General features: G+C 40.7%; 1 protein-coding gene across 1 annotated transcript; it reads left to right on the top strand.

The window, feature by feature from the left end:
• Window positions 1-3,872, top strand: dlc (deltaC). The gene is made up of 9 exons (XM_080844662.1): window positions 1-137; window positions 239-478; window positions 598-658; window positions 817-1,074; window positions 1,604-1,965; window positions 2,080-2,296; window positions 2,656-3,364; window positions 3,533-3,644; window positions 3,759-3,872. Exons 1-9 carry the CDS (start codon window positions 84-86, stop codon window positions 3,762-3,764), a joined length of 2,019 nt encoding a protein of 672 aa, XP_080700788.1. The 5' UTR covers window positions 1-83; the 3' UTR covers window positions 3,765-3,872.
• The last annotated feature ends 18,497 nt before the right edge of the window (window positions 3,873-22,369 follow it).

Here is a 22,369-nt window from a genome sequence, read left to right on the forward strand (position 1 = left end):
TGATTGTGGTACAGAACTGGACATAACCACTGTTGCACTCAAACAACAGTCTACTATATTCACATAGTAGACCAAGAGAGAGGATGGCGTACACGCTTTTGTTGGCTTGCTTTTTAACATCCTTATCAACACAGCTGGTAAGTTATAAGTTCGTTAAACAACAGCAATTTTGCCGTTTGCACATTTAAAATTTTGTATCAAAGGTTACATCTAGGCTAATGTTATTTCATTTTTGCAGGCAGAATCATCCGGTGTGTTTGAGCTGAAAGTACACTCCTTCTCTACCACTCGTAGTGTCTGCAAACAACCGGGAGAGTGTCCGATTTTTTTCCGAGTGTGCTTGAAACACTCTCAAGATGTGATTTCCCCTGAACCCCCGTGTACCTACGGCACTGGTGTCACCGACATTTTTCGCGCTGACGAAGGTTCTATCTCTAGCAGCTCGCCGGTTAAAGTGCCTTTCCACTTTAAATGGCCGGTAAGGACCTCCATATGAGCATTGGCAAAAGGCTATCTCTGGAGCTTTTAATTCGGTCTGTTCATCAGAAACAATGTTCAATCAAACTAACCAAACTATTGTTTTTTTTTTCCTCATAGGGAACGTTTTCGCTCATTTTGGAGGCTTGGAACGCAGAGTCCTTCGCTGACCACTCATTGGGTGAGTATTCTGACAGTTACTTATTTCCTAATGATGACAACTAAATATCAAGTGCTCTTGCTGTAATTTTCGTTGTTGATTTCTGTGAATTTGGCTGTTGGCTGCTTTATTCTGTCCATTTATAGTTGCGTAATTAACCCATTTTTATTCTCATGCAGAAAACCAGAATAATCTGATAAGTCAATTGGCCACAAGAAGAAGACTGACAGTCAGTGAAGAATGGTCAAACGATGTGCATCTCGGAGAGCAAAGTGAATTGCGGTTCTCCTACCACGTTGTTTGCGATGAGAACTACCATGGAGAGAGTTGTTCGGAGTTCTGCAGGCCCCGCAACGATGCCTTCGGACATTATACCTGCGATACAACTGGCAAACGAGTCTGCCTTACTGGCTGGGAAGGCGAATACTGTTCAGAACGTAAGTATATGCATGTCACTTTCTGAGACCTGAAAGAGGTCATCTATAATTGCAAAAGTAAATGTGAAACAAGCTGTTTCTACGTCCTAAAGACAAAACGGTAACCAACTTGAAAGTCGTTGGCAAAAAAAATCGGACATGTGCTCTGACAATATATTTTGGGTTGAGGAAAGAATGATTTCAAATCAGTAGGTTTCTTACCGGGATGTCATCCTGAGGTGGACAGTAGGATTTATAGGGTGGTCAACTAAATTCAACATGAATGGCTAATGTCCAAATCTTCCACATGACCATAGTGTATGTTGCTGTTAACAGGATCAGCTAACACCAAATGTATCTTACTTCAACTGTCAAACTGTCATTAGCAACTATAGACACGAAACTAAAGAACTTAAGATAAACTAAATAAAGAATAGGATGAGACCACCTCAGACAACAACTACTTGATGTGTCTGAGTCAAGTAGCAAAGAGGGTGGTGTTGTGGTGTGAATCATTCTCATTTTTCTTTTCCCTCTTCTTTTTCACCAGCCATCTGTTCGTCTGGCTGTAGTGAGAGCCATGGGTATTGTGACCAGCCTGGAGAGTGTAAATGCCGACTGGGCTGGGAGGGCCCCTCCTGTGATGAGTGCATGCGCCACCCAGACTGTGTGCACGGCACCTGCGGCCAGCCGTGGCAATGCAACTGCAAGGAGGGCTGGGGAGGCCTGTTCTGTAACCAGGACCTCAACTTCTGCACCAACCATAAACCCTGCATGAACGGGGCAACCTGCACCAACACAGGCGAGGGCAGCTACACTTGCACATGCCAGAAAGGCTTCACTGGTGAAAGGTGTGAGATAGAGATCAACGAGTGTGACAGCAACCCATGCAAGAACGGAGGCAGCTGCAATGTACGTTGACAAACAACCTTTGTCCTAACTAATTCACTGTTTCCCAGAGCTTTGTTGATCTCGATGCACCTACACATGAAACTCAACAATCTTTATTTTTTCTGGACTTTTCAGGACATGGTGAATGACTACTCGTGCAGCTGCCCACAAGGTTTCTATGGGAAAAACTGTGAGGTGAGCGCTATGAAGTGCGCTGATGGCCCATGCTTCAACGGTGGGTCATGCAGTGAGAAGAGCAGTGGAGGCTACAGCTGTGCCTGCCCTGTGGGCTTCACTGGATCCAACTGTGAGAAGAAAGTGGACCGCTGCAGCAGTGAGCCTTGTGCTAATGGTAAGCAACATACCATCTCCTCTTCTGCTTTGCTTCATGGAAGAAAAACTTTGTTTGTTATGAGTTATTCAGGACGATTGTGAAAACCTTATCTTGCATCGCTAGGCACTGTCTGGCAAGTTGCCAAATTCTTGCTTTTTTCTCTCTTAGTCATCCGCGACAGAGAATGTTGTCTTAACATGATTTGACGGCTGTTTGTCTGTCTCTCTGATAGAAAGGCAGAGATAGTGAAGCTACCCATACTGGTCTTGCATGAATGCATCATTATGCCTCCCATGGGATCTCATTACTGAGTGTGCTGAGTGTTCTCATTTTCACTAACTCTGGTCCGTTTGTGTCTTTCTTCTTTTTCTCCCAAGGTGGTCAATGCCTGGACCTAGGACACAGCATGAAATGCCGATGCCGCCCTGGCTTTAGAGGGGCCCACTGTGAGATAAACATTGACGAATGTGCCAGGAACCCATGCGGCCATGCTGGCACCTGTGTTGATGGCATTAATGACTACACATGCACATGCCCACTTGGATACACCGGCAAGAACTGCCATATCCGCGCTGATGTTTGCTCCCAGAACCCCTGCAAGAATAGTGGCACATGTTACACCCACTTCAGTGGACCTGTTTGTCAGTGCCCGTCCAACTTCATGGGGCCCCGCTGTGAGTTTCCAAAGCCCACAAAGGAGCCGTCTGTTAAGACGGGAGGAGCCCTCCCAGCTGCCCTGGCCCTGTCCCTCACCCTGGGCTTGATCACTCTCACACTGGTGGCGTGTGCAGCCATTATGGTCCTGCGTCAGATGAGGGGAAACCGCAAAGCCATGGCCTCATCAGTACGCAATGACCTGGATGCAGCCAACAACCGCACTTCCCTGATCCCCGGCAGCGGTTCCACTGGCTGCTGGGAGAAGGAAGCCCTTCTTATCCCCGGCAGCCAGATGAAGGTGTCCAACAAGAATGCAGCCCTCAGTGCCGCTGCTCTGGAGGTGCCGCAGGACAGAGCTCATTACAAGAACATGTTTGCAGACAGCAACCTGACCAAGGACAATGAACTCACCAAGAACAAGTTGGATATGTAAGTATCATGTACTTTGTCACCGCAACCACTTTCCAAATGTACCATAGTCTGGACTATCCCCAGTTTTATGACATTTATTAAGATAGTGTTGGTCTCAGGCTGTGCTGTTTGTCCTATTAGCTGTGCATTGACATAATAACTAACAGACTTTCCTTTCTCTTCTAGAAATAAATCTGAGACAAGCATATTTGTCCCTTCAGCGAGCTTTCCTAAAGAAAGCCTTTACCATCCCATCTACATCATTTCTCAAATGGAGCAGTGCATTTTAGCAACTGAGGTAAGTAACTCGGCACTTTCTTTCTTACCCCAATACAGCACATTAGTATTAAGGAAGCTGATAGTATTTTAGGAAGCTGAAAGGCTTAACCGTTCTTGTCTGTGTCTTCCTCAGGTTTAAGGGTGTTCATCATTCTGAAGCTCCTCATCTTCCCATCGGACCAACTGACATATGTTTACACTATTTAAAAGAACAATTACAGGACCATATGAGAGTATATTATTTCTATATATAATATTTAATATTTATTTATGCTGCTCATTTATGGTTCATTGCCAATCTGGACAAACTTCCTTTGGTGAGAAATCAAGATGACTGCGAAGGACTTTAAGCATCGTTTGCACTATGATTTAAGAGTTTTATTTTTAGAGCTTTAATATACTGCCTTTGATGGAATGACACATTTTAATGGAAACCACGAAAAGAATTAAGGATCTATCCATCACAATCAAGACTGGAACTTTTCTTTTTCTCCAATTGCTTCAAATCCCAACCATTCCTCCTCAGAGACGAGGGCAAACATGTGCTCCAAGTCTTGACTAGCAGCCGTGCAGTTACGCTGGGACCATGGGCTACACACAGGATGTCTACCTTTTGTGACAATGCATGGAATAATCTCTCAACCAGTATTGACGACGGACAAACCTCTGAACAAGGGATCGGAACAACCATTGCGGTGACTTCTATGGGTTTTTCTAATGCTTAAGTGCCTGATCTTGTCATCTAATGGCCCCCTGAAAAGGTACTTCTCCTCATTGAAAATGCTTTCGTCTGGATATCTTGACTTTGATTGCAGTTTTTTCTCAAATGAAAAACTATTTTATTAAGAAAGCCTTTTTGCACAGACACTTTTTGGTGGATGCTGTTCTTTTGGAAGTTTCTCCTGATGTTTCCCACCGGTTCATCACATGAACAAGCAAAAGCATTTCATTGCAACAAAAGGGCTCACCTAGAAGATATATTAGTTTGTTTAGCCTACGGCCTGAGCTTTAAAGCAAAATCGATGTTGTATTAGTTTTTGTTTTTTTTCTTTGTTAGCTGACAATGCAATATGTATATTTTCATGAAATATGTTTTGGTCTATTTAATTGTGTAAATAATTTTTATTTATGAGGAGAATGTCTATAATAACCATATATTACAAAGAAATCTATCTATATATTTATAATATCTATCTATATATATTTTCATAAATAAACACTAAACTCTCAGAATACGTTCTATGATTTTGTTTGTTTTCAACTCAGAGGACCATAACAGCCACTGACAAGAACCAAGAAAATTGAAATTGGGCTTATTGCTGTCCAAATACATGTTACCTACAAGATTTGGAACTTTTGAGGAAAATGTAATTTCTTATAATATATCACAAATGCAAAGCAAGAATGCCGTAAGCAGGGTTCACAGTCCAATAGTAGCAATACTAGCCTCTTAAACATATCTAATCTGTTCTCACTCATGGGCTAATGGCCGTCTGTGTTTAGAGCGTATCTCCACTCTGGTGTATGCTGAGGATATTTCACAGAGGGAATAAAGGAAATTAGTGATAGAAGTATACTACATTTAATCAGTGAATCTATGTCAGTCATTTTACATAGAAAAATCTAGAATTGTAGTTCTCTCCTCTCTGTGTACTACCCTCGAGTCTGGGTAGTAAATCTCAAACATTGGTCCTTGCATGCCAGTCAATTTGTACCAGTGTAAAAACAATTAAAACTATGGTGCAGTATTAGTAAATACAAAATATACTAGATAATGAAGATGATTAATTGGGAAGTAGTTGACCTTAGATGTTCTTTTAATTAAATAATTGAATCCCCTTTTACTTCTGGTTAAGAGCCACACATGATGTCCCGGCTGGTGTTTTCTGGAATGGTGGATTGGTGGCTGAGAGGCCAAAGGAAACAGGATGTAGTTGTATACAGTGGGTTGAGGGGGTCTGAGGTTGTTGTCCATTGTTCATATCCTGTTTACAGAGTGCCGCTAAGCTATGGCATGCAGTGCTTACTAATAGGGAGAGTACAGGAGAAATCCTAGGTAATTTTCCCAAAACTTGGCATCAGGACTCTTTGGAGTAGTAAGGGACATCAGGATATGTTTTTGTAATGCAGAATCCCCTGTGTAGGTGTATACAGTAAATAGTATTCTCTTGAAGGAGTTCTTATAGAATTTATTTATGTACATGTATGGAAGTATCTTCAACAGAACATATCACTCCTTTTCGATATCGTATAGTGTATATAAATGCTGAACTATTACTGAGAATCATTTATCATATGATTCACACTGGAGTGGAGAAAATACAGACACGCTCCAGAGATACAGAGATATTACCTAAAACATCACAAAAATATCACAAAGATATTGCCTGAAACAGCAAACATAGCCTTAACATCCCACACTACATATTTGTAAAAAAAAAACAATCTACCAGTGCCCCGTGCACAGCGACACCTGTCATCAGTTCATCACTGCTCATGTTCTACCCTTCCTGGTTTTGTCTGTTTAGGTAGACCATGGAGGGGAAGCAGAAGGCATGAATCACCCCCATGTCAAACTGCACAAAGGGCTCCCTCTCCAGTTCTATGTTGTTTTAAAGAACCACTACTTCTATTCGGTAGACATGGCAAATAGAAGTGAGATAAGAAGGGTTACCCACAGATAAATCTAGCACTGTTGATTACATGTGTTAACTAAAAGTGTAAAGCCTAAATAATCGGTTGTTATTTTCCTTGTTTGCTCCAGATTGTTGAGAGTGAGATGTAGTGCTCAGCTGTATGTGTGTGGCGTGTCTTGGGCTGAGAGGGGGACTTCTTTGAATGCATCCAGGACTGCAGCTGGTAATCACCTTCATCCTGCTTAGCTTCCTGTTTTCATGGTATTTCTGTCCTGATAAGGGAAGGGAAGTGAACTTTACCTTGGTGCTCCATTAGTTTCAAGGAAATTGACCATTTTTCTGAGCCTGTCCTATCAACCAAGGAATACTTTCACAATGTTAAAATGTCCACCGTATTATTGATGCGCAAAGTGTAATCTTTTGTGCACACACATCAAAACTCCTGGCAGTAGTCTTCCTTTCTCCATCAGGAGCCACAGGAGAAGGAAAAAACAGTGGATTCCCAGCAACTTCCACACTACTGACCTGTTAACCCCAGGAGTAGACTGCTGGTGTTTTTTGGCTGCAATACCACTGGTGTGTTACCCAGAGTGACAAACTCCTGTGAGCTCTCCCTGTGTCTGTTAGGCACAGTATACTGTCCAGACGAAAGATGACCAACATGAAAGAAACGTGGTGATTTCTTTGATTGTGGCTTCATGATGCACAGTGTGACTTGCAATAAAATGGCTGGAATGTCACAGTCTATAGACGCCTTTAGACAGCGAGACAGATTCCCGTGGGCCCTAGCTGTGAATGTGCAAGTGTTATTGGGGGTGGGGTGCTTATTCACTGGGTTTAGAGTTCCTTACTTCCGATGAGTAGCTCCCCTATGACCCCAGTGCTGTGGGAACAGGAACAGCAGGGTCTGGCGTGACCAAGGATATTAGCCCAAACGACTCTAGCAGACCAACCCACACCTGACCCCCCCATCTCCAACAGACCGCAGAGAGGAGGGTGGTGAGACCTGTCTGCTGCCCACCCAGCTCGGCTACAGACCGGACTCGTTGAGTTGAATGCGCTTCTGTGAGGAGATGGTGAGAGGGAAGCTCACATGCAGTCATCAATCACATTCTGCTGCAGCCTGCTGAGTTCCACGGCCAGAACAGAGAGCAGAACCGACTGACGGAGCCTGCCTGAATAAGCAAGAGGTTACAACACAGTGGGAGGGCGAGGACAGGAAGAGTCAACATCTGAAGCACATAAAATGTTGAAGTGGCAGTTTTAAAAAGGAACCAAAAACACTCCATGAAACCGTTCAAGTTGTGACAGTACTGTCTTTCCTGTTTACTATTGAATTTGTGACTGTACTGTCTTTCCTGTTCTTTACAGTTTGAGGTTAATGCTGCTGTGGTCTAGTATGACGCTAGGTAACATGACACATGGACAACGTTATACTCAATGCGCAAACTACAGGATGAAGTTATTACCCATTATATGAAATATAACCTGGATAGTAATACAGGGAATATATTCCTGCTCAGGCACCCTATGAGCCAGGGGAATCCAGCAGTCCCTCTTGAAAATCGAACAAAGTAGCATTTGCAAGGATATTTGTAAAGAGAAACATAGAGTAAAATGCAATATACATTGCAATGGTAACGTCATTTATGCACTTTTCAGTCAGGCCAAACACCCTGCAGTCGATGGTATGGGATGTCTGTCTCTCTTTTTTGCCCTGTGGGAAAAAGGAAGTTTCCCGCAGGTTCAGTGGAGTCTTGTCCTGTAATCAAGTCGCACCTCCTGAAAGGTGTTAGGAGACGGCATTTACAATGAGCCCTGAGTTCAAAGGCTTCAACCACCAGCATCAGTGATTCAACAGTCATTAGATCACAGGCATTTTGTGTTATTATTGTTCAATGAGGCACTGTCCTGTCACTGAAGCATTTTACTGCAATTCTTTGTTTAGTATCCACATTCCGTTTTTTTTATATGAAAATGAAGGCACTGATGCCACCTCTACGGCTTGAATACATACAACAAGCTTCAGCTCCTTCAAGGGAACGCTTCTGAAATGGATTGATTTTTCATATTTGCTGTAAGGCTGTCTCTCGAATCCATACATTTACAAACCCCATCAACCAAACCTCTCTACAGCTCCTTGAGTAATAAGGAATCTGGATGTAATTTCATAGCAAAACAAACACCACCACTGCATAATGAAACCAGACTCATGTTTACTTGCAGATGGAATATTCTTTGTGGTCATTGTGTTGGAGCACACAGCAGAGGCACAATTTCTGATCTTTGGCATTTTACACATAGAAAGTGCTGAGGATCTTAGTCTAGGAGGGTGAGGAGCTCAGTCTACGGGAGGGTGACGGGAGCCACCTCCACTTCAAAGAGCATGGGGGCCTTTGCCACGACGCTTTCCCAGGCCAGCACATCCACTTTTATGGAGGACAGAATGACTTGCACAGATACTAAATTCGTCGTAAAATGAAAAAAAAGGGTAAGACAATCAAAGCTTGACAGTAAATTGGAAGACCTGAACCATATGTCGTAATAAATATGCCTTCTCTGACCACAAAAGCCATCTTCTTTGTAAAATGTGTCATTCTCAATGATGAGCAAAAACATAAATTGCATACATTTAAACATCAAAGTACATTCCAAAATAATGAAAACACACTGACACAAACCTGTTCATAAATTCATAAATACTGATGAATGTTAGATAAGGTACCACAATCTTTATGAGGTTTTAATGTCTGAACTGCTCTATTGAACTGCACTGTAATTGCTGTACAAATGTAAAGTAAAGGTTGGAAAAGGTTCCCTGAAAGTTTGATCCATCCCTGAACTCTCTCCATTCCCACTCCGACTCCATGTGTGTGTTCACGTGGATGGCCCACCACATTATATACAAGCACTATCCCAAACAAGTGGAGAGTACTAGTGGATTATAAAGCTCCCCAACAGCAAGTCTGTATTGATCCTGGCTTTGCAAGCAAGCACAATAGTTTCTTCCTGTCCATGCTGTAAAACCCTGTCTGTATTTGTGTCGTGGTACAGCTGAAGAGTACAACAACAGTACAATATTAGTAAAACTGTTGTTTGCAGCTAGGGATGGGCAATATATCTAATTAAGTAGAGCTTCTGTTTTTCAACTATATGAAAAATGCAGCACCAGCACTTCTCTAAAGTTACCATAGACTTATGACAGTAACGTTGACGGTAGACAATAGTTGGTCTGATGTTGAATGGGTTCTTCATTAGACATGTGAGAGTTGGTCTGTTGTTGAATAGGTCCTTCATTAGACATGTGAGAGCTGGTCTGTTGTTGAATGGGTCCTTCATTAGACATGTAAAAGTTGGTCTGTTGTTGAATGGGTCCTTCATTAGACATGTTAGAGTTGGTCTAATGAAGGGTTTTTACTAATGTTGACAAACATAGCCTAATTGTAACATCTTGTAGCCTATGTTAAAATTTAGCAATATAATCAACCAATCAAAATAAATACTGAAATCATCTTTGGGACGGTTCACATTGGAGATTTAATTCTGTTACATTTATTGTGGTCAGATCAGAGCCATACATAAAGTCAAGATATAACAAGTCTTCAGCCTGTAGCTCTAGTGAAGCCTGTTCTGTTTCTGTTCCTGACCTCGCAGTTCAGCCCATGCTGCTTGTCCTGCCCCAGTGTTCTGACTGGCTTCCTCTCTGGCTGTCGACGAACATGTTGCCCTTTGACCTCTCAGTAGGGTGTAAAGCTGCTGTCTGTCAGCAAGCTTAATTTATTAACAGGGTGGCACAGAGCATTCAGTGCAGAGCCTAGACAAAAAGGGGGAAAAGATTTGTATGGTTTTTATGCTGTTCTCTTAAAACTTGAACTGAACTCTGATCAAACTAAAAAGAGATCCATGCAACTCCACTCCCCTCATCTCAGCAGGGCAAATCAACACTTTAAATCGATTTACTCTCATTGAGTCGAATCTCTGATGAAAAGCATGATGTGTTTCCTATTGCTTGTATTAAGATTTAAGAAATACCTGGATCTCATCATTATAATAAATAAATAAATAAAACAAAAGAACAAATACTTTCCAATACAATTAAAACGTCTTCACTTGCTCAGAAAACGTATACATTTAAAGTTGGGTCAATTAACTACCAGTTTTTAAGTACTGAATACATAATGTTATTAAGTTAGTAGAACTGTTTGGGTTTACAGTGTACTTTGGAAGGAGGTTTTGATGCATAAACTGTCTGATCATCTGGTAGCTTGACATGCCTTTCACCGCTTCAGTTGATGGCTGTCTGATTTATTGCCCATGCAGTCTCTATGCACATCTGGACAAGAAGTCAGAGGTCTAAGAGGTACGCCGTGCAATATTCAATATTTTGTTCTGTTATTTTAATTGTGTTCCTGAACAGTTTTTCCATGGAGACTATTATAATACAGGCGGTATTTGCTTTGACCCAAAATTCAAAAGGTATTCAAAGATACAACACATCGATGAGATGAGAGGGGAGACCTGTCCAATTGCCCTGACTTAGCACCATGCTGCCATGGACACTAAGGAGAATTATGTGTGGAATGTGTAGCCACTGCACAGACTACTGGTGCCCCAAAAGGCTAGCAACCATTTCACTCAGTGCTGCAGACAGTGAGGGGAGACTTACACCTTTCCAAAGAGAGAAAACAAGAGAGAGAGAGAGAGAGAGAGAGAGAGAGAGAGAAAGAACCTTTTTATGTGCTGCTGTTTAGAATGCATGAATAGTGAAAACAGGATGCATGCTGCAAAACAACAGCGGGCAGTGGAAACACAGGGCAGTAGGTGGGCTGCACTAATGAGAAGGAATTCAGTCATTGGGCTGCTCTCTCAATCTTACCTCAGACACAGACACACTGAAGCACACTACTCTTTCAGCTCATACAATTCATCCTCTTTTGATTCCTTAGTTAGTGGTCACAATATTTCAAGTAATCACAAGGATGTCTACTGCTGTAGTCTCCCCACCTGATCTACTTGCAGAAACCGTCTGCCTACACCTCTTCATCCTGCCCACACTTTCATGCAACAATTCTACCCCGCTCATGATACTTCTGACATACTCTGTGCCAGCCCATTTACCCTTAATGTAAATAATTGCCACCATCAACATAGTTTTCCGCTTCATTGCTCTACTTACCCTTGTAACAGTAACAAGCACACTGTATAACCACTCAGCTGTTCTACAATACTTCAATGCCCTCTCCCCATTTTATCCACTATTCATTTGGTATCTAGCAAGTATACCTTCTTTATAATTGTACATTTACCACATGTATGCTAGCAAGCTTATCCTAAAACATGAATTAATTAATCTGCCATATTTCTGATTACGTACAAATCCCCCCCTCTTTGTGATGTTTACATCTACCACATGTATGCTTGCATAGTCATCCTGATACGTGTTTGAATTAATCTGCCATGTTTCTGATTGTCTCCCCTCCCCTTGGCTTCTCCTCCCTCCCCCTCTGCCACAAGCCCCAGGTCACGGCACCAATGGAACCTGCATTGTGAACGCAGTCCCACACCAGACTAACAACCTCTGGCATGGGAGTCAGCTGTGCTATTAATTGGGCACTTCCTGGTTTTGGGTTAGATTTGGGTTAAGATAGACTGTGTTCTAACCGCTCCTTACGTTGACCTCTGAATTTGTGTCCATGCCACTGGGAGACATAAGGCTTTAATCACCACACTGACCTCACCAATGAGACTGACGAGCAAAGCAGGCGAGTGAGAGCAGGAGACCAAGCTTACCTGAGTGAGACATCTCAAAGAAACCCGTTTGGGTTTTTCTTGCACCCCCTCCACGGCCCCCTCCCCAAGCTGGAGCCAGAGGGTGAGAGGATGTACAACAACTGGTCAATCCTGACTAGAGAGGATGTACAACAACTGGTCAATTCTGACTAGAGAGGATGTACAACAACTGGTCAATCCTGACTAGAGAGGATGTACAACAACTGGTCAATCCTGACTAGAGAGGATGTACAACAACTGACCAGAGAGGATGTACAACAACTGGTCAATTCTGACTAGAGAGGATGGACAACAACTGGTCAATCCTGACTAGAGAGGATGTACAACAACTGACCAGAGAGGATGTACAACAACTGGTCAATCCTGACTAGAGAGGATGGACAAAAACTGGTCAATCCTGACTAGAGAGGATGTACAACCACTGGTCAATCCTGACTAGTGCCATGTTCACAGAAGTCGCAACAGTGGTGTCTGTAGGATGCACTAAGGAGGAATGATTTAGTCTAGACTTGAAGATAGAATGGGTGTTTGCCTCTCAGATGGAGACAGTAAGATTATTCCACAGCAGAAGGCTCGTAAGCAGAAGACTCTGCCACCTTTGATATTCTTGGAATTACAAGAATAATTAAGTTAGTTTTCTAGTGATTGGACAGGGTCTGTGAGCTGCGTAAATCTTGACCCCAAACGGTCTCTTCATCAATTAAAATATTCATTGGAAGGTGACTGCTTTATCTCCAGCCTAAACTTGTCCTCGTGGCAACCGATAGCAGTGAGACCAGCATTTCTGTGTTAAAGTTTATCTATGTGTCAACAAAAACTAGTTTGGGGTCATAAAATGTTGTAAACATGTTACGTGACTTATCATCATGAAAATCTCAAGACTAAAAGTGAAACTGATACACAAGAAAGATATCTCTCAAATGGCTCCTACCTTCATGTTTCCAGGAAGATCCCTGAGGCCTATGGAAATCAGATTGAGTCAGAATACTGATAACAATAATTTATTATGGCACGTGAAAGGCAGGAACCAGTTTTGTAAACAACAAGAAAATTCCCCCTTGTATATGATTGCAGTTCTCAGAAAGAGAGTGCTGTACTGTAACATTCTTCTTGAAAAAAACCAAGACCTGCTGATTAAGTTGATAAAAGACAGGGAAATTGTAATGGTGAAGACTCATAGCTTCACTGGCATTAGTTAAATGACTCTCAAACAGTATTGTGTATGTTCTGGTGTCTAGTCTCCGTAAGAAAAGAAACTTAAATGTTCAGGAAGAGAAAACAGACATTTTTGACCTGGATTCAGCCAGAAAGTCACTGACACAGATTCCCAAGTCTTCAAATGTTCATTTAACACTGCTAATATCTGTACGTTGTTTAATGATACAGTGAAGCCCACAATCTGGTGGAACGTGTTTTTAACAGAAAATCAAACTGTTTCCAAGACCGTGCTCAGGAAGCAATCAGCAACATGTTGAAAGAATCTGATGTCACCAACACTACAATCTGAAGAATCATTGAAAAAGAATTTGGGCCAATTCCAAAGCCATGACTGCAGACAACCATCTAGGGAGGAAAGGCTAGCAATATCAAAACGTTTTCACACTGACAGAGCGTCATCCTGGTTGTGTAGTCATCTTCATCAATAGGAAACATATGATATGTCCGTTGATATCATGACCAAGCAGGCTATTCCACTGACAAAGAAAGGCTTCTATAGGATAACTATGTGTAGCAAATGCAACACTTCAAGGTATTAAAGAAGCATTCCGGATCAATTGCTATTCGCTAACGGTATGCTAGCGGCTAAAACTAACGAAATCCCTTGAAATGTGCTGACTTTGACATTATGACAAACTAGTTACTCAACAACTGTCCTAACAGAGTCAAACATCAAGCAAGTGCAACACAAGACAAAGAAGGATGGCAAATAAGCTATTTACTAGTTCGGCAGACAGTAGAAAGCCGGGCGGCGTCAGGCAATCTTACATTTAGCAGTTATATGCCTATGGACCCTGGTATGGCAATGGCACCGAGGCGATTCTCCATATTAAAAGTCATTGTAGCGCCCCAATTTTTTTCAAGCTGTTATTTTAAGGTAAAACTGCTTATCCTTACCCTAATACTGAAGTATAATTGTTGCATACTGTTACTTTTCGATACGCCCCCTATAGTTCAATACGCCCACGTGAACCGCGGTACAATGATGTCTGTTTTCCCTTTATTTTCAAAACCAGATGGAGCAAGGAAAGTCCACTAATGATTGAAAACACAACGACAAATGAAAAGCAAAAGAATTAGAAGGCCAGTGAGAGAGTGCAGGCCAAAGGCCAAACACCTTATCTTAATGTTAGCGAAAGTGAAACTGAATTTTTGGAGCCTCCCTGTGAGTCGGATCTGCTTCCAAATTAAATGGATTTTTCCTATCCTTGGCCCATGCTGCACCTCTGTACAAAGTTTTATTGAAATCTAGCTAATAGGTTTTGCGTAAAGATTAACGATTTTACAGACACTAACAAACAAGCTGCACCGAAAACATAGTTCCTAATCGGTGGTTACTGACAAAACTCTACGAAATATCACGCAGAGAAAGTGAAAACAAATCGACAGACACCCTATCAAGCACTCTCCACTGACAGGTAGACCTCCACAGCAGGTGAAAGCTACCTTGCTGAAGTAGAGACAGGAACCAGGCCTAGTCATTCATTCTGCCATTTTTCTGAATAGAAACTTTGGACTACAGGTCAAATAAATAGTTCATTGTTTAAAGGGTGGCTTTAAATTTTCTGGAATATAAAGTTCCCAAAAAACATAGATTTACCATGGCCCATAAACCCTGATACAGACAGAACCGTGGGTGCACAGAGAACATTGCCACACTTAAAAATAATCTGACAGCCTTCTGGGACTAAGAGCATTTATAAAACGTTCATACGTACAGATTTGATATTAAAATGTGTGCACGCCAAATTCCAGATCTGCATTCAGATTTATAAACATAGATTTTGAATTGTAGAAGAACTTAGCCCTAAATCAGGTCCCCACATGATGTACACACACAGGGAATGTTGGAGTATTGCAGATATTCTGAACTCCAAGAGCGCCAATTACATATTGTCCTCACGGTTCATTGAGAGTATAGGCCACAAGCTATTGTGGAAACACATAGTTTATTTTTTTCAGAATTCCATCTAGTATGATAATTCCCATACGCACCCAAGAAGAATAACCAGGACAGCAAACATATCCTGCTCATTATGTGGGTCCTTTCCAAAAAAGACACTAGAAATACAATTTATATACAGACACACATTAAACAAAATACCCACTGGTGCCATATTGGCTTTACACTCTACGAAGCACAAGAGACAGATATTCTACAGCAAAGGCTTATCTATACAACAGCCTTTACCATAGGTAAGGTGATCGTAATATTGATTACAATTTTCATGCAGGAGTTGGGCTGTAATGAATTACCACATTATCTCAAAGACATCCCATCCCACTTACTTTAAGATTCAAGCAGCTGATATCACCCCTTTATCCAAACATTTTTTGCAAAGTACATACAGTGCCCTTCACACTTTTTGGCACCCTTAGTGAATGTGATCAAAACAGGCTATAAAAAAAGATGTCTTTGCTGTTTATCCTCTTGGACTTTCACTCAAAATATTCACAAAAATCTTACCTTTTCATTGAAATAAAATTATTGAAAGAAAACTTTTTTTCTTTACATTAAATTAATATTATTCTCCAAAACAGGTGTGCCACAACTATTGGCACCCCTTAATGTCATGTTTTGAGCAGCCTCCCTTTGCCAAGATAACAGCTCCGAGTCTAATGTGTAATGAGGTTGGTGAACACATGGCACGGATCTGAGACCATTCCTACATACAGTATCTCTCCAGGTCCTTTGGATTGTGAGGTCAACGTTTGTAGACTCGGCTTCAACTCTTCCAACAGATTTTCTATGGGGTTTAGGTCGGGGGACTGTGATGGCCATGGTAAAACCTTTATTCTGCAGTCGGTAAACCATTTTTGTGTTGATTTTGAGGTGTGCTCACCTCCTGTCGCTTTGAACTTCTTAACTATTGTTCTGATTGTGGAAATGGGTATTTTGAACTGTTAAGATATTTTCTTATATCCTTTTCCGGATTTCTGCAGCTCAACAACTTTTTGTCGCACGTCGACACTGTGTTCTTTTGTCTTTTACCATCTTGATGAATGACTAAGGGTATTTGGCCTTTGTCACCTCATATTTATACCCCAGTGAAACAGGAAGTCAAGGTTGACCACTTCCTAATCAAACAGGTGAACTTAAAAATGTGACTGGTAATATACTTAAGTTAGATTTTAATTATAAGATTTTCTAGGGGTGCCAATAATTGTGGCACCCATGTTTTGGAGAAAAATATTTTATTTAATGTCAAACAAAAAAAGTTCTTTCAATAATTTGACTTCAATGACAAGGTAAGGTTTTTGTGAATATTTTGAGTGAAAGACCAAGAGGATAAACAGCAAAGACATATTTTTTCATAGCCTGTTTAGGCCACATTCACTAAGGGTGCCAATAATTGTGGAGGGCTCTGTATATGCTCAACATGAGCAGAAATCACTCATTTCACTGGACCCCTTCCTACAAAAATCCAGGGGCTCCTTTCTCTCAGTGTACCTGGAGTGCAACATTTCTCTAAACATCTGTAGTTCCAATGTAGCTTGTTATATTTGACAAACAACGGTTCTTGGAAGTGTTATCTCAAATAATTTTAGATCAACATAGGCCTACAAGATGAGTCTTGTCTGTAGGAAAGACAACATCACATTTCTGAGTACATCATCATACAGTAACATTTTTTGCAAACATTGCAATGAATTCCTGACTCATACATTGGTCTCTTCTTTACCCTCATGCAAACTATAAACTTGTATGTACTTGTACTTTACATCCTGAGAAAAATGAGAGGGAAATGTGTACATGCACTTTTCATGGAAGCCTGTTTTTGAAGCTGCCATAATAACACTCCATACAATACCGAAGAAAGTTTTAGCCATTAAAAGGAAAGAAAGCTATAAAGGAATTAAAGCTAAATTAACGATTCTTTATTTTTTCGAATTTTGCGTCACAAGAACACATCACTGACACATGTACAGATAGGACGTAATGGCACACACTTACATACTCACATACTCAGTGCTGTGTGCAAGTGCTGATGCTGTCCCCTACCTCTTCGGAAGGCAACTCATCCCAGGTATTGGTGTTCCAGAAGCTCGCTCAGTTAGAAGCCCAAGGACAGCACACTCAACTAATGAAGCCTCTTTCTCCCACATGCTTGCGGGTTATATAGATGGATGCAATCTGCAACCTCAACGCTAGATGTCACTAAATCCTACACATTTCAAGGGGAGCTAAAAGTAATTCTGATCCTTAATCAAACATTTAGGAAAAAAGACCTTCTTTAGCTATACAAGCAAGTTGATACTGTGTACATAGCAGGTACTCCAAGCATAAGTAAGAGTAAGACAGGCCACAACGGGACCCTTTGTTTTTGTTTGGCTGTCTTAATGTGATCTTTTATGTCGGCACTTACATTGTGTTTGACTGGACAAGTCTACGCAAGACTTCCTAGGTCAGTCAGTGGCACAGTGGCTGTTGTATTTATGCACACAGCTTCCTGTCCCTGATGTTCTACTAAGGCAAACCTGTTTGTACACTGACGCAGGCTATATCTAGACCACAGCTGTCCTCATTTTGTTGTGTTTAGTTTAGTTTGTTTGAATGGGAAATTAAATCAATGAACCACTAATTCAGAGTTATATGAAATCTACATTTTTATTAGCTAATGATGTCAATCTGTTGTGTATGTGTTTTCTCGTTTTTCTGCTAACACAATAAACATGCTACCACACATGCAGGCTGTAGCCGTTAATCATCATGCCCTGCGCAAATATCCATTGAACAGCATAGGAGGATAAAGGTAGACACAGATTTCATTTTAAAAATATTAACTGTGGAAATACACTGTATTAAGAAACTGCATTAAAATGACATACATTTGACAATACATTGCACTAATGGAGACATACAACTGATTGATGGATTCTTAAAAAGACTAACCTGGCTTTCTTTTTATTTAAAGGGAGATTGGCATTGGGAGGTATATTAACTTTGATATTAATATAATATGTGTGACTAATTAATAATAATTGTGACAGTCTTGTTGTCTTTTATCCCTAATTAGCATGTATGTAGTTTGTTCCTCAAGTTTGCTTTGGCAGTACTGTGTCTTATGGTACCAACCTCACATGGGCACAGGAATAAAGAACCTTTACCTTGTGGGCGGGCGCTGACATTGGTACTATCCTGATAACAGCCCCAATCAAACATTGAACCCAACAGCAGCTCAGTTTAGTTCAGTCTCATAAATCAATCTCATATATATAAATAGTTATACATTCAACTTATCAGATGCGGTGTCCGACAAACTGTTACTTTGGTAGGTTTGCAAGAAAACAACATCATTCCCTAACCCCAATATGTGCACCCTTACACCTTTTTCATACCAATATTCTACCGGGTTCAACCAGGATTAGGTTCAGGTGAAAGATGTATCAATATACCTTAGTTAGTTGTGATATGATACAATAAATAAAATATGGAACATTAAAAAAAACATACAGCACAAATCTTTCTTTTTCACGAGGGGAGAGTATTTTTTTTTAACCTCCATTTGGTGGCTTTCCAGGTGTTAATGTCAAGCACTGCATATATCCCCATAAAAAGGTATGTATAAGGGAAGTAGAAACAGCCCCAATCAACCATTGAACCCAACAGCAGCTCAGTTTAGTTCAGTCTCATAAATCAATCTCATATATCAGTCTCATCAAATATATGAAACTATCAATAGAACTCTGATTAATAATTGAATGAATAACTACAATCAAAGTTTCTTTATTAATAGCAGATGAAGGTTGAGACTTGTGCAACATTTAATAGACCAGCATATACAATCAAAGCATTTATTCACAAAATGAATAGAAATAAAACACACAATATGTAATCTAACTAAATGTATTTGACTAATGACTGACGGTGTGAAGTAGAGGGAGTGAGCATGTGTGTGGGAGTGTACAAGCTTGTGTGCTTCAGTCAGTGCGGGCACATGATGGCAGCACTCCGATCCCATCCGATTCTCTCCATGGGGTCTCCATGGGGGGTTAACTGCTCTATCTCAAAGCACATGGCAGTGACAAATCTAGATCTTGGCCGCGTCAGTTCAAATCAAATGCGGAATGTTTACATCTGCTACCGTTGATTATACAGTAAATACGTTGTGAAATAAAACAAAAACACACCACAGTTAAAGTTGTATTAGTATTGATTGATTCACATCGATATGAATGGATTACATGACTAACAACTGGTGGAAAAGTAATATGAAAATATTTGTTCACTGAATTAGCGCGTTCTGTCCCAAACAGTTCCGTTCTAGTTTCAAAGTTTCAGTTTCGGTTTCAGTATTTCAACGTGAATGAGAGGGAGCACAAGAACTGAGCGTCTAGCAGCGATTATCATATCATAGACATATATGATGCATGTATATGTCTGTGGGCACGATCTCAAGCACGTGCAAAAGTTGTTGTTGTCCAATTTGAATCTAGATTCGAGAGACACATGCGCGCCCAGTCCAATTCCCAGCGGAATCGAATCGTGTATCCAGGGGTTTACATCGGAGTCCAGTCGGACTCAAGTCGGACACAATTAATCTAGATTTGTGTCCAATCTCCAATTTAAATCGGACTGAAATCGGAAATTGGACACATGTGTCCACACTGAGTGAGCAGGCTATCTAAGCTTGGTTTACATAGCCATGCCAGTAAACGCTTGTTTGGCATTAGTACAGTTCAATAAAGTGTACACATACCCACTGTGTACACATACCCCACCCCCGCTCAACTATTTATTTTGAGTTTTCGTGTTGAAATAGCCAATAGCCTCCTTTTTTTTAAACTGGAGCTTTATTCTGGTTGCATTTATTTTCCAAATGTGTGTGCAGTGTACTGCACTTGATTAGTCCCCCCTACTCTGGATGCAGCAAGTCAAGTTCCACTCTATAGTCTGTCAGTGTTCCTGGCCAAAGAAAAGCTCATACGTCTCCAGACTTCTGTTCAATTTGTGACAGCAGCGTTATTATGAAACTCTGTGCAGGGACTATCGATTAAAGTTTTTCATTAACAAACACCAGAAACTGTGGGTTAACACGTTTTTTGAACAGGTTTTCTGTTGATTATAGGCTTCTTATGAAACTGGTGCATTTGTATTTGGATCTGCTCATCATAATAGCAGAGGCAGAAAGGTAATAGCCCAGTAACAGGTAGGACTTCTCCAGTCGCAATGCAAGTTTGCCATCTAGTGGCCACTTTAGGCTACTGTAAGTGTAGATTTAGATATTAAAATATGCCAGTTGCAGCAACGGTTGTGGATGGAATTTTACAAAACTTGGAATACAAAGAATATTATAGTGATTGACTGTGTTTCACAGAATATTTGTTTGGCGCATTTATGACTTGCAGTTTGTTCTTCCCAGATTGAAAGAAAATTGAAGAAAAAAGAATGATACACAAACAAAACAAAACAAGCTTCTCTGCGTGGACCCCTAAATACTAGGAAGACCAATACAGTGCATTGCTACTGTATGTCTGCACTGTATCAACCCATTTATAGATAGAAAAGATAGATAGATGAGGAGTAAGAGAGAGAGAGAGGGAGAGACAGACAGCGATAAAGTAATAGTGATAGAGGTTTTATATTAAGATTTAGAAACATAGATTCAAATATTAACCAAATAGTTATACATTTAACTTATCAGATGCGGTGTCCGACAAACTGTTACTTTGGTAGGTTTGCAAGAAAACAACATCATTCCCTAACCCCAATATGTGCACCCTTACACCTTTTCATACCAATATTCTACCGGGTTCAACCAGGATTAGGTTCAGGTGAAAGATGTATCAATATACCTTAGTTAGTTGTGATATGATACAATAAATAAAATATGGAACATTAAATAAAACATACAGCACAAATCTTTCTTTTTCACGAGGGGAGAGTATTTTTTTTTAACCTCCATTTGGTGGCTTTCCAGGTGTTAATGTCAAGCACTGCATATATCCCCATGAAAAGGTATGTATAAGGGAAGTAGAAACAATATAGAGTATGGAACACATTAACATATTTATGTTGTGATGCCATGTTCAGTAGCAACCCCAGGCCCTAACCCTGACCTAACCCTAGGGCCTTTGAGGGAAAACAGCCCCACAACCTCACAGACCCTCCACCATACTTAACAGTGGGATCAGGTTCTTTTCAGTATCGTCATCCTTCTTTTTACACCAAACTTACCTTGAGTGGTTGCTGAAAAAAGGCTACATTTTCCTGTCATCTGACTATATAACATGGTTCCAGTCAAAGCGAAAGACAGAGCAACCCCTATGTTTTTATGTAACTCTCCAACAGTGAACCTTGGAGAATTGTTTTGTCTCTCGTACAATCTTTCTCTCTGTGCGTGGGGCTTGAAAGTTTCTAAATACTTGGATCAACTTAAAAAAGGAAAATTTTAACGGGAAAAATGCTTCAGTTACATTTTGTTTATAAGAGGGGCGCTAATAATTGCGGCACAGGTGTTTTTTAAAAATAATTATTTCTTGATATTGTTATTTTGTTTTCCAAATCCAAAATCAAATGTTTCTTCTTTTTTCAGTGCGATTAAGTTAATTCATCAAAAGGTGACTGTTTTATAACCCCTTTTACTCATCTTTACCAGCGGTGAGACTGTATCTGATGGTCTTTCTGCCTTTCTGAGACACAACATCCAACAGTCCTGTCTAGCCAAATGGCAACACATATATATTGTTTCCATACATATAAATAAGCATTTATATACATGAACGTTTCAATCTGCACTCAGACATCAACACCGTGATATCAGTCCACTGACCAGTCCAGTCATCACACAGCACCAGTGGTTAGCAGCGCCACCTGCTGGTGCATAATAAACAGCCTTCTAGTTGCTTTAGTGAGGTATGTTTATCTCCATTTTCTGGCCCATCGGCCACGCTCAAGGGCCAAGCTGCTATTGGTCAATCTGCGATTTCGACTTCCGGGTCCAAAAAATATGCGCATTTTCAGCGCTTGCATGTCAAGAAACAAAATTAGTAGGTTTAACTCGATAAAATGGTACACAATTAGAGGTTAGGTAGCAGTCAATAAAATAAAAACTAAATATATTTTGTTCACATTTATTCATTTAGCAGGGAGATGGGA

The sequence above is a fragment of the Sprattus sprattus genome, assembly GCF_963457725.1.
Source record: "Sprattus sprattus genome assembly, chromosome: 9".
In the NCBI taxonomy this organism is placed as follows: Eukaryota; Metazoa; Chordata; class Actinopteri; order Clupeiformes; family Clupeidae; genus Sprattus; species Sprattus sprattus.

What these genes read in the sequence shown, in the direction of transcription:
- dlc (XM_080844662.1), top strand. Translation starts at nt 84, where the DNA reads ATGGCGTACACGCTTTTGTTGGCTTGCTTTTTAACATCCTTATCAACA. An exon ending in CTTTCCACTTTAAATGGCCG is followed by an intron (nt 479 to 597) that starts GTAAGGACCTCC and finishes TTTTCCTCATAG; the next exon opens with GGAACGTTTTCGCTCATTTT. An exon ending in CTTCGCTGACCACTCATTGG is followed by an intron (nt 659 to 816) that starts GTGAGTATTCTG and finishes ATTCTCATGCAG; the next exon opens with AAAACCAGAATAATCTGATA.